At 45.4% G+C, this 12,507-nt stretch overlaps 1 protein-coding gene across 4 annotated transcripts in view; it reads right to left on the bottom strand.

The window, feature by feature from the left end:
* The window catches only part of Pecam1 (platelet and endothelial cell adhesion molecule 1), a 60,546-nt gene that overhangs the window by 25,729 nt on the left and 22,310 nt on the right, over positions 1-12,507 (bottom strand). For all 4 annotated transcript variants that reach the window (XM_075990335.1, XM_075990339.1, XM_075990336.1 and 1 more), the window contains exons 6-9: positions 9,322-9,570; positions 5,693-5,968; positions 1,796-2,071; positions 950-1,057 (exon numbers count right to left, since the gene is read on the bottom strand). In XM_075990335.1, coding sequence (XP_075846450.1) covers positions 950-1,057; positions 1,796-2,071; positions 5,693-5,968; positions 9,322-9,570 — 909 coding nt within the window. The remainder of the gene's footprint in view (positions 1-949; positions 1,058-1,795; positions 2,072-5,692; positions 5,969-9,321; positions 9,571-12,507) is intronic.

Below are 12,507 nucleotides of genomic sequence, written 5' to 3'. Positions count from 1 at the left end.
GCGTCCCCTGGAAACTTTTGCTTGCTTATTTTCATGCATTTGAGAATGCGTCCCAGCACTGCGAAATGCTACCATCACTGAGCTCCATCCCCTGCCCCTTCCCTTGGCTGTACAAGAGACCTTATTTAGTTTCTTCATATGTATTTTGCTTAAGCCAGAAGCAATTTTAGTTCATAGCATTTGACCAAGACCGGGTACAGGACCCAGATTCCGCGAGAAGCAGGAAGCTATTGCTTTGACTCGAGATGATTGCAAAAGGCAAATCCTAAGCCAGTTCCTGTGCTTTGAGGTCCAACCTGGCCTGAGACTAAAGTCAGGTCACCCTTGGGAAGAGGTCTCTTTGAGGTCTGTCTGTTTCCAAAGGAGCGGCAATTTTCCTACCTCAAAAAGGACCGAAGACCCCTCCCTGTCCCATCTGCTCTCCCAGCCCAGACAGCAGCACCAGAGACTCCAAAGAACCCATCTCTCCCATCATTCTGTTCACCACCCCAACCCCAGTCCCCCAGAATACACTGGTATTGTGTGTCATTTTCCTTTAGCCTGGGCTAGACCCAATTCCTAAGTGCCAGCTGGTGTTCTTAGTTCCCACAAACATACATGGTACAAGATCATGGCAGTAACTAGAAGATTATCTGGGAGGTCACAGTGTGTGTGTGTGTGCTTGTGTGTGTATGCGTGTGCATTCCCCACCCTGCAGCACACTCCAAGAAATAGTTTCTTCTGACTACATTAGACATGCCACCACACTCCCGCCAATTGGCTTGCCCAGCTAGATAAGCACCCACTTTCATGAGGAGCAAAAGCTTTATGCCCACCAAAGCCAGAACCTTGAATTACCAAAGTAAGATCCCAAGAAGGAGACTTCGTGGGTGCCTCCCCAGTCTCCTCCAGGACGCCTCTCAGCCATGGCCAGTTTCCTGGCGAGAATGACCTGTGGACAGGTGCTCACCTCTGACTTTCCTCAGGAAGTAGCATTTGGCCGCAACTATCAAGGTGGCGATGATCACTCCAATGACAACCACGGCAATGAGCCCCTTCTTCCACGGAGCAAGAAAGACTGGAAGTGAGGGAGAAGAAAGGAAACACACGTTTTTCTTCTCGCAGCAAGAAATAACGGCAGATTTAAGCAGCAACACAGACCCAATTTTGCAGTCCATGTAAACATATCTTGCTTTGGGGTCTGCCTGCAGAGATGGGGCTTTCTGCTAGAAGCCAAGGTCAGCTATAGTCTTCAAGAAGGTACCAAGCCAGTTTCCCTAAGATGCTGCTCCCTTTGGGGTGTCTTCCATCCTCCTCCGTCTCTATAGAACTCTCCTAGTCAAGCACACAGCTAGGCTTCTATAAACACGCCTGTGTTTGGATACAATTAGTTCATGGATGGACATTTGGTGTCTTTCTGTCAGATACTTGGAACTGGATAAAATATTTTCAGTTCCTTAATCATCTCCTTTTCCACTCCAGCTCGTATGAGCAGGCTTCTGCCAACTGTAACTGATCAGTCATTGCTTTCCCTTTCTTTCTCTCCCAAGACAGGGTTTCTCTGTGTAACAGGTCAGGCTGTCCTGGAACTTGATTTGTAGCCAAGGCTGGTCTCAAACTCACCGAGATACATCTGCTTCTGCTTCCAGAATGCTGGGATTAAAGGCATGTGCCATCATACCTGGCTAGACACCGGTCTCTTTGCCTTCACTCAAATGAACTAGTCTCTACTCCTTTCCCTTTTACAAGGCGCGTGTATGCATTCAGCCCCTTGGAGGCCCCTGTGCCGCACCTTGCTGGTGAGGCCTGGACTCACCTCTGACCGTTATAGAGCTGCTTTTTGCAACGTTGGCTCTGTTGGAGGCCATGCAATAGTAATGTCCCTCCTGCTTCCTGCTAGCTTGTTTCTCAATCCAAAATGCTTTTGTTTCATTCAGGATGGTTTCGTGGAAGGGTCTGTTCTCTTTCTCTTTGAAAAACTTAAACGTGATTGGGCCAGTCCCCTCTTTCACGGAGCACTGAAGTACCATTTGATCCCCAGACTGCACCTCATTACTTGACAGGATAGAAAGCATGACTTCATTCACCGGGTCTGGAAAGCAAGCAAAGGATTAGTCCTGAGCAAGAGCCCAGAACTTGGGAGATGGGAACAAAAGGATCTCATATTCCAGGCTAGAGCGCAACATAGAGACATAGGAAGTCCCAGTCACAGAGAACCCAAGGGGGGGGAGGGAATTGAACGTGGAGAAGGAACATGGAAAAACCACTTCTCCTTGTCCACTTTTCTCCCAGCCTAGGACTTGAGTCCTCTGCTCCCCACTTCCACATGGTCCCTTCCCCGATTAGCCCAGAAAGACAGTAACAGACACCTCCTGTCCTCATCTATTGATAAAACACAGGATACCAGCACTGTGGAACCATCTCTTTGTACACTGTGAATACGTGTTACTCTCATTGGTTTAATAAGGAGCTGATTGGCCGATAGCTAGGCAGGAAAAGGTTTGGCGGGACTTGCGGGCAAAACGTCAGGGAAGGAGGAGGGCGAAGTTGCCAGTAAGAGAGACGTGGAGAGAAGCAAGATAAATATGCCATGCTGACAGAAGGTACCACCACGTGGTAGGGTGTAGATAAGAAATATGGGTTAATTTAAGCTGTAAGAACTAGCTGGTCACAAGCTTAAGCTATTGACCGAGCATTTATAGTTAATAATAAGTCTCTGTGTGCTTATTGGGGAGCCGGCGGTCCTGATGAAAAACTCTTCCTACACACTAGGGACGTACCCCATCTTCCCATCTTGAGTAAAACCAGCCACAAAGCAACACTACAAGATTGTATTTTCTCTTGGAGACGTGTGTGTGCACACACATGCATGCTAGTGTATGTGTATATATGCATGCACACATATGCATGTGCATATGTTTGAATGATTTCTCTCTGTCTTCTGTTTACAGATGCTTTTACCCTGGTTTCTTTCCTCTTTCCTCTTTGCTTTTACAGCCTCATTGCCCGTCCTTTTGCTTCCCTTCCACCATTTGGCTTCGTTACTGTGGTTTATTATTGCCATCATTTATGGTTTTTTTTTCTTTTTTTGCTTGTTTGTTTTTGGAGACAGAACTTCTCTGTGTAGCTCTAGCTGTGCTGGAACTTCCTGTGTAGGCCAGGCTGGCCTTGAAACTCACAGAAATCCACCTGCCTCTGCTCCCCAAGTGTTTTATTTAATTTGTCCATTAATTTATTTGAAACAAGGTCTTGCTATGTAGCCCTGGCTGGCCTCAAACTCACCATGTAGACCAGGTTAGCTTCGAACTCAGAGATCTGCCTGCTTCTACCTCCTCAATGCTGAGATTAAAGGTGTGCCTCACCACCACACGCTGTCCTTGTTTTATTTTGTTCGTTTGAGACTGGGTCTCAAGTAGCTGGCCATGAACTCCAGGTCTTCCTGTGTCAGATTACAGGTGTGTGCCACCAGCTCCAGACACCCATCTGCTTTTGAAACTGCATCGCTATCTCTAGTCTCACAGAAACTGGAAGAGTCCTTGACCCCTGAGTTCATGGCCCAGCAGAGTAAAATCAGTGGAGGTCATTCGTTCCTCAGTTTCCTGGCTTTAGCCTCCTACAGCCGGACTGTCGCCCAGCTCCTCCTGTTGACATGGCTTCACTAGTCTTGCTGTCTCGGAAGCTGACTCTCCTCCGTTACCTTCTCCCTCACTACTTGTTTTGATGATGAAATAAGGGCTTTCCGGAAAGTTGGTCCTCATTCTTCTAACTCTACTCTTCTAAAAAAAAAAATAACATTTCGATCTGTTTATTCTTTGCACAGGTGTGCACATGCCATAGTGTGTGTGTGAATGCCAGGGAACAACTTGTGAGACTATTTCCTTCCACCATGTGGGGTCCTGGGGGTTGAACTCAGGTCATCAGGCTGGGCAGGTACTTCCTCCTGCTAAGCCCCATCTCTCTGGCCCCTCCATCTCCACTCTTGGGTTTCACCTCCACACTCAGCTTTTACTTCTGAGCATCAAAACCTAAATAGAAGCTTCCTGTCCAGACAGCTTCCCGGAATTCCCACCTGGAGACTCAGAGAGTCAAATTCACTGTACCCCCCACTGTGTCTCCTTCCCTCGGTAGCATTCTTAACCCTTCAAATTCTGGCTCTCTGTTACCATCCCAGGTCACCTTCTCTGCTAGTGACAATGGACCGGCCAGCAGACAGAAGTGAGTCACCTCTCTGAGCACAAAGTCTGATGAGATATGAAGGAAACCAAGTATCAGCTCTGGGATGGTGGTGGTCCCACACGGAGACAGACAGACGGAGCACATTGCCAAACCTGACAGTCCTTCCCACAGGGAAGCACAAGGGATTAGTGGAATCAAGAGCCAGACCTGGGTTCAAATCCCAAGCCCACCATCCACCATGTGATGTGGGAGTCCCTTCTGTGTGCGTTGATTACCATTAGTGAATAAAGAAACTGTTTTGGACCAATAGCAAGGCAGAACTTAGGTAGGCAGGGAAAACTAGGCTGAATGCTGGGAGGAAGAAGGGCGGAGTAAGAGAGAAGCAGTGGAGTGGCTGCCAGAGTCAGACATGCTGAGTCTTTGCCAGTAAGCCACTGCCATGTAGCGATACACAGATTAATAAAAATGGGTTAAATTAAGATGTAAGAGTTAGCCGATAAGAAGTTAAAGCTAATGGTCCAAGCAGTAATTTAATTAATACAATTTCTGTGTGATTATTTCGGGTCTAAGCTTGCCAGGCGGCTGGGAACCAACAAGTGGCTCCCCCCTGCAACAGATTGGTGCCCAAGTTGGCCAACTAAAATCCACTTAAAAAGCTTAAAAATTAATTCTAGACACAAAAGAAGTTAACTGTCTTTGAAATTTTCTGCAAAAAAAAACCATGTATTTTCTCTAAGTCTTAGTGACTTCATTGCAGATCCAAGGGCAAAGCTATGATGACGCTCATATGCTATTTTACTATTATTTACAGATACTACTGGGGATAATTTGCTAGGATTACAGGCCTGACTACCTCTCCACTGCTCCTCTCCTGTGGACAGCGCTTGCCCACTCCAGCACATGTAGACTGTGTGTTTATACGCGGCGTGTTGATGACACAGAGTTGTTAAACAAAAGTTGACAAGTGACAGAAGAAGAAGGCTGGCAAAGTGTCTACCAATGGGATTCTGAGCAAGGCAGGCAATGGCCCTACAAAGGCCACTCAAGGGCACAAGTCAAGACACTGAGGGAAAGATCTCCGTCCCAAGAGCATGGTGAGAATCCCAAGTGATTCCCATGAGCCAATGGTCTGCAACTCTGACTGCTACAGGCTTCCTGTGTGACCCAGATGCTCCACCAAGGTCAACAGCAGAAAAGAGTTCTGGCCTGTAGCTCTTGGGAGTGGCTCTCTATTCACCTGAAAAGGCACAAAAAAAACAAAGAAGCCCAAATACGTGGTGTCAGTCGCTCCTCAAGTGCAGGCACCTTCCCTGCACAGGGGATCCAACTGTCACTTGAAAGGTCAAAAGGGATCACAACAGCGGTGACAAGAGCCCCCAGACATTTCCCAGATACACTTGCTGGGGCTTGGCTCTGCTTCGATCTGCCATGTGGGGTGCACAGGTACCATCCCCGTTGTCCCCAGAATCCCTAATTGACTCCAAACTTTCCGCCCTGCTAAAGCCCCACTCTAGGTCCTCACAGCACAGTGGCTTACCTATGACCTTGACGCTCAGGATCTCGCTGTACAGCGCAGGATGAGAATGGCAATTATCTGCCATGCACTGGTATTCCACGTCTTTGGTGGGCTCATCTACGAAGGTGGCCGGGAGATTGGCGTACATCGTGAGAGTCCCGATGAAGACTGTGGCTTTTAGAAGCTTGTAAGTGACAGGCGCTGTTCCATTTATTGACTGGCAGCTGATGGTTATGGCATGTCCTTTGACGAGCTCGGCCTCGGCATTGTGGAAAATCTTAGGCTTAGAGAGCGTTTCTAGAACAACAGAGAAAAACAATCCAAATAAAACAGAAACAACAACCCAGCCTAGGACCTGGGCTTGGCTTTCTCCATCAAGATCATGAGTTCAAATGCCTGCCTGCCTGCCTTATTTATCACTAAGGGGCTCCTAGAAGGCAGCCAAGCGATGCTCATCTATGTGAGTGAGTTTGGTAACAAGGGAAAAAATGAACTGTTGTAGACAGATGGGAATGCAGCCCAGTGGTAGGGCATTTGCCTAGCATGGATAAGGTCTCAAGTTCAATTCCCAGCACTAGGGCAGTAGAGGCAGGAAGAGACTTGTGAGCTTGAGGCCAGCCAGGGCTACATAGTGAGACCCTGTGTTAAAAAGATCAAAAACAATTTTAAAATAACCTAATTTCTTTAAGTGTAATAATGATGTAATAGCCGGGTGTGGTGGAGCATCCCACACCTGGAAGGGTAGGCAGGGAGATTACAAGTTTGAGGCTCGCTTGGGTTACAGAGTGTACCCCTATCCTGTCTCAAAAGGAGGATGGGAAGAAGAAATGGGAGAGAATGAGGAAAAAGAAAGAATAGGAGAACAGAGGTGGAAGAGCCGGTCCACCAGCTGGGTGTGGCGGCACCTGCCTGCCTGTAGGTCCACCAGCCAGGTGTGGCGGCTTGTGCATGACGTGGGTGCTGGGAACTGAACCCAGGTCCCCTGCAAGAGCAGCAAGTACCCATAAACACCGAGTAATCTTTCCAGACCCCTTGTGTGTTTATTTTTTGACACAAGAGTCTTCCCTCAGGTTTGCAGCAATTCTGCCTGCCTGCCTCACCACATCCACCTAGAGACTTCTGCTCTTTTTTTTTGGGGGGGGGGCAGGGTTTCTCTGTGTAACAGCAGCCCTGTCTGTCCTGGAATTCTGTAGACCAGGCTGGCCTTGAACTCAGAGGTCCTCCTGCCTCTGCTTCCTGAGGGCTAGGATTAAAGGTTCATCTTCTTCTTTAAATACAAGGTCTTTTATGTTGGGTGTCAGGGAGGACTGAGACAGGCCCTTGCTATATAGTCCAGGCTGGTCTTGAACTCCCAGCAATCTTAGTCTCAACCTAGGTGTCAGAATTATAGGTGTGTACTGCTATACTATACTATACTACACTACACTATACTATACCATACCATAGGTGTGTACTACTATACTATACTATACCATACCATACCATACCATACCATATCATACCATACCATACCATACCATACCATAGGTGTGTACTACTATACTATACTATACTATACTATACTATACTATACTATACTATACTATACTATACTATACTATAACACCACACTACACTATACCACACTATACAATACTATACTATAGGTGTGTACTGCTATACTATACTATACTATACTATACTATACTATACTATACTATACTACAACACTACACTACACTATACCACACTATACAATACTATACTATAGGTGTGTACTGCTATGCTATACTATACTATACTATACTATACTACAACACTACACTACACTATACCACACTATACAATACTATACTATAGGTGTGTACTGCTATGCTATGCTATACTATACTATACTACAACACTACACTACACTATACCACACTATACAATACTATACTATAGGTGTGTACTACTATACTATACTATACTATACTATACTATACTATACTATACTATACTATAACACCACACTACACTATACCACACTATACAATACTATACTATAGGTGTGTACTGCTATGCTATACTATACTATACTATACTATACTATACTATACTACAACACTACACTACACTATACCACACTATACAATACTATACTATAGGTGTGTACTGCTATGCTATACTATACTATACTATACTATACTATACTATACTATACTATACTATACTACAACACTACACTACACTATACCACACTATACAATACTATACTATAGGTGTGTACTACTATACTATACTATACTATACTATACTATACTATACTATACTATACTATAACACCACACTACACTATACCACACTATACAATACTATACTATAGGTGTGTACTGCTATGCTATGCTATACTATACTATACTACAACACTACACTACACTATACCACACTATACAATACTATACTATAGGTGTGTACTGCTATGCTATGCTATACTATACTATACTACAACACCACACTACACTATACCACACTATACAATACTATACTATAGGTGTGTACTGCTATGCTATACTATACTATAACACCACACTACACTATACCACACTATACAATACTATACTATAGGTGTGTACTGCTATGCTATGCTATACTATACTATACTACAACACCACACTACACTATACCACACTATACAATACTATACTATAGGTGTGTACTACTATACTATACTATACTATACTATACTATACTATACTATACTATACTATAACACCACACTACACTATACCACACTATACAATACTATACTATAGGTGTGTACTACTATACTATACTATACTATACTATACTATACTATACTATACTATACTATACTATACTATAACACTACACTACACTATACCACACTATACAATACTATACTATAGGTGTGTACTGCTATACTATACTATACTATACTATACTATACTATACTATACTATACTATACTATACTATAACACTACACTACACTATACCACACTATACAATACTATACTATAGGTGTGTACTGCTATGCTATACTATACTATATTATATGTGTGTACTTTTTTTTTTATATTTTTGCTACTATGCCTCCTAAACAGGTCTTATATGTACACAGAAGTCCGAGCAGTCTGGCTCTACACTGTACCCTCTGGACAGTCAGGGTATGGATGTGTTTTTCTCCCTGACCTAAGAGTGAGTGCCCACTTCCAAAGCCAGAATCCTCCCAATTCCAAGACCATGACAGCAGCTGTCACAACAGCCCTTAACTTGGTCACGCCTACTTCTGTTCTCCAGGGATGCACACTTGTTCTTGTCGGCTCTCCTTTCCCACCAGTCTTTTTCCTTAACTTTTTTTACATGTATTTATTTGTGTGTGTGTGTATGCACGCACACACATGTGTGATCATGCATATGGACACGCCAGTGTGCACATACACACATACAGAATGAATATGGACACGTTGTGGGTCACAGGGATTGAACTCAGATCATCAGGCTTGGCAGCAAGCACCTTTACCCCATAAGCCATTTTGTTGGCCCTTGATGGAATTCTCCACCTGCCTGAACCTGGTCAGCCTTTGAAACCACACTGGGGACGGCTGGCCACCGGCTCCTTGCTCCTACTCAGCCATCGTGTATTTGAGATGCTGGGAACACACTCACCACACACTTTTATCTGTTCCGGGTCACTGTTCTTGACCACTTTGCCGATGCCTGCAGTACAGCGGTACATCCCGCTGTCCCTCTCCTCGGCAATCTTGCTGAAATTCTGGTCCCGAGACAAGATCATTGCTTCCTTCTGGATGCTGAAGTTGGCTGAAGGTGTCCCCGGGACAGAGCAAAACAGATCCAAACTTTTCCCTTGGTCCAGATACCTGGAGGGGATTTTCAGCTTCGGCTTGGGAAACAGCTCTGAAGAACAAGTGGGAAGGAGGGAGATGTGTTGGTTACCACTCCCATCCCCCACCTGGAGACGTTGTGGTTCAGTGCTTTCAGGGGAATCAACTCCTACCCGCCTGCTCCTCAAGCACCTGACGGGCGAGGCTTTACAGAGCCAGGCCTCACTCTGAACCTGAGATCTCACTGCAGGCTCTTCTTGCCTCTCAGTCTATGGGGATTCACTCATCCATTTGTCCATTCATTTATTGAGACGTGGTCTCAATCAGCCGAGGTTGGCCTTGGACTAACTAAGTAGCCAGGGATGACCCTGAACATCTGATCCTCCTAGCTCCACCTGCCATGTGTACAGCTGTGCACACAAGTCCTGGCTTCCACAAGTATTGACTGCAGGGAAGACCCTTTGCTGGGCATCGGGGAGATAACAGTGCTGACCAGAGAGTCCAGCTTCAAAGAACTTCCACCTAATGCTCAGTTCAGGAACGCTGTCTGCAGCAGCGCCCACAGAGAGGAAACTGAACTTCACCTTGGGGGAAATGAAGGGATCAGGCCTAGAAGGATGTTGTTCTAGGCAGATGACTAAAGAGGAAGTATATTAGCATTTGGAAGTTCATTATGGCTAGAAGAAACCGCCGTAGCTGGCCTGTTTATATCTGAACTCTTCCAAGGCAAAACCTGCTAGCTCTCTCCATTCTTAAAACCCAGCCCAGCCAGCCAGTACTTGGGAGGCAGAGGCAGGCGGATCTCTGTGAGTTTGAGGCCAGCCTGGTCTACAAGAGCTAGTTCCAGGACAGGTTCCAAAGCCATAGAGAAACCCTGTCTCGAAAACCAAACAACAAAATAAAAACAAAAAAACCAACCCGGCCCAGCATACAAATGTATCAGTGGTAAGTTGGTAGTTTTCTTCTCTAGCAAAAGAATGTAAGCCTTCAGCCAAGGCTACACTAAGAAACACTATCTCAACCCCCTCCCCCCCAAAATACCCTAACAAGGGCACTCCAAATATTTATCACTATCAATATGATCCACATTGGACGTGATGGAGCACGCCTTTGATCCCAGCATTCAGGGGGCAGAGGAAGGCAGATCTCTGAGTTCTAGGCAAGCCTTGTCTACAGAGAGAGCTCCAGGGCTACATGATGAGGATGTCTCATAAATAAATTAATAAATAGCTCATTGCCAAGTTGCTAGGCCATGACATCACACCCTACAACAGGAGGAGCTACTATAGTATGCTAATCCCTCCATTGGCCAGTTGACAACCTGCCTACCTGTGAGGCTTGGGGACAGTGGCTGTGACTACATGGCCAGACCTTAGGGGTTTGGAGGAAGTTACTGAGTGAATGGAGGAATGCACGGATAAATGAATAATTTCAATGGAGAACTGAGAAGAGCTGACCTTGTCCTCGGAAACACTTTAACACAGGGCTCAGCCCGGTCCTCTGTCTAACAACAGTGCTACATTCCTACTGGGCTGGGAGTGAAGGGTATAACACTGTGCACAAGAGTGAAGAGACCGTCGGCAACTAACATTCTAGCAGCTGAACACAGACAGCAAGCAAGGTAAGCACATGATATTCTTAGCGGTAAGTATTTTAGAGAAATAAGGCCGGGCACAGGGGTTAGGAGTCTAAGAGAACTTTTAAATGCATTGGGTTGACAAACTAAACAAGCCTTGCGGGTATCTCTTGTTCTGCCACTTGGGTGGCTTTGTAATCATTAGGCTAGCAGCTAACCTTCCCATCTAAGTCTCCATATCATAAACTGTCTCTCATGATGCCTGGGACTGAGATGAACGTGAAATTAAAAACCCATATAAGCCCATCACATGGCATTCGACAGTGGGGGATTGCGACTGTTACTTTTTTAATAAACTGTGCTGCTGGGTGTGGTGGTGCAAGCCTGGAATCTTAGTACTTGGGCAGTAGAGGCAGAAGGATCAGGAGTTCAACACCAAACTCTGCTATACAGTAAGTTCAAGGCCAGTCTTGGCTGTATGAGATCTTGTCTTTAAAAAATATAGGGGAAAGTGTTAAGAGAGCTCAGTGGTTAAAAGCGCTTACTATTCTTGCAGAGGACCTGGATTTGATTCCCAGCACCCGTAACAGGAAGCTCACAACCTGTAACTCCAGTTCCAATAGAGCTGACATCCTCTGGCCTCATCATTACCTGAACACATACGGTGCACATAAATACACACAAACATACATACATTCTTTTTCAAAATTTTTTTGTTTGCCCGTTCTTTGAGACAGGGTCTCACTATGTAGTTCTGGCTGTCCTGGCACTCATTCTGTAGACCAGACTGACCTCAAACCCACAGAGATCTACTTGCTTCTGCCTCCCAAGTGCTGGAATTAAAGGTGTGTGTGAACACGCCCATTAAAAATCTTCTAGAAAAAGAGTTTGGGCTGGAGTGTGGGCTCAGCATTTAGGAGCACTGGATACATCGGGTGGTGGCGCATGCCTTTAATCCCAGCGCTTGGGAAACAGAGCCAGGTAGAACTCTGTGAGTTTGAGGCCAGACCAATCTACAAGAGCTAGTTCCAGGACAGGTTTCAAAGCTACAAAGAAACCCTGTCTTGAAAAACAGAAAACAAAACAAAACACCAAAGAGCCCTACTGTTTCAGAGGACTCAGGTTTGATTCCTAGCGCCCACACCGTGACTCACAACTGTAACTCCAGTTCTAGGATGGCTTCCATTTTCTTCTGGCCTTCATGGGCCCCAAGCATACACACATGCAAAATAAAATGAAAAATTTACAAAGATCATGAAGATGAGTTGGGCAGAGTAGAAAGCTACTGTAGAGATACTAGCTACTAGTCACTGAATGCAGACCTAGCAATCTCATTCAGACACTGCGATGGTCCTCTAAGATAACCACCTTTCCATCCTATCGCATCTCACACAGCTGAGGCTGGTTCAAGAGCTCAGCACAGAATGAGTGAGT

The sequence above is a fragment of the Microtus pennsylvanicus genome, chromosome 11 (assembly GCF_037038515.1).
Source record: "Microtus pennsylvanicus isolate mMicPen1 chromosome 11, mMicPen1.hap1, whole genome shotgun sequence".
In the NCBI taxonomy this organism is placed as follows: Eukaryota; Metazoa; Chordata; class Mammalia; order Rodentia; family Cricetidae; genus Microtus; species Microtus pennsylvanicus.
This window is presented reverse-complemented; position numbering and strand designations above follow the sequence as displayed.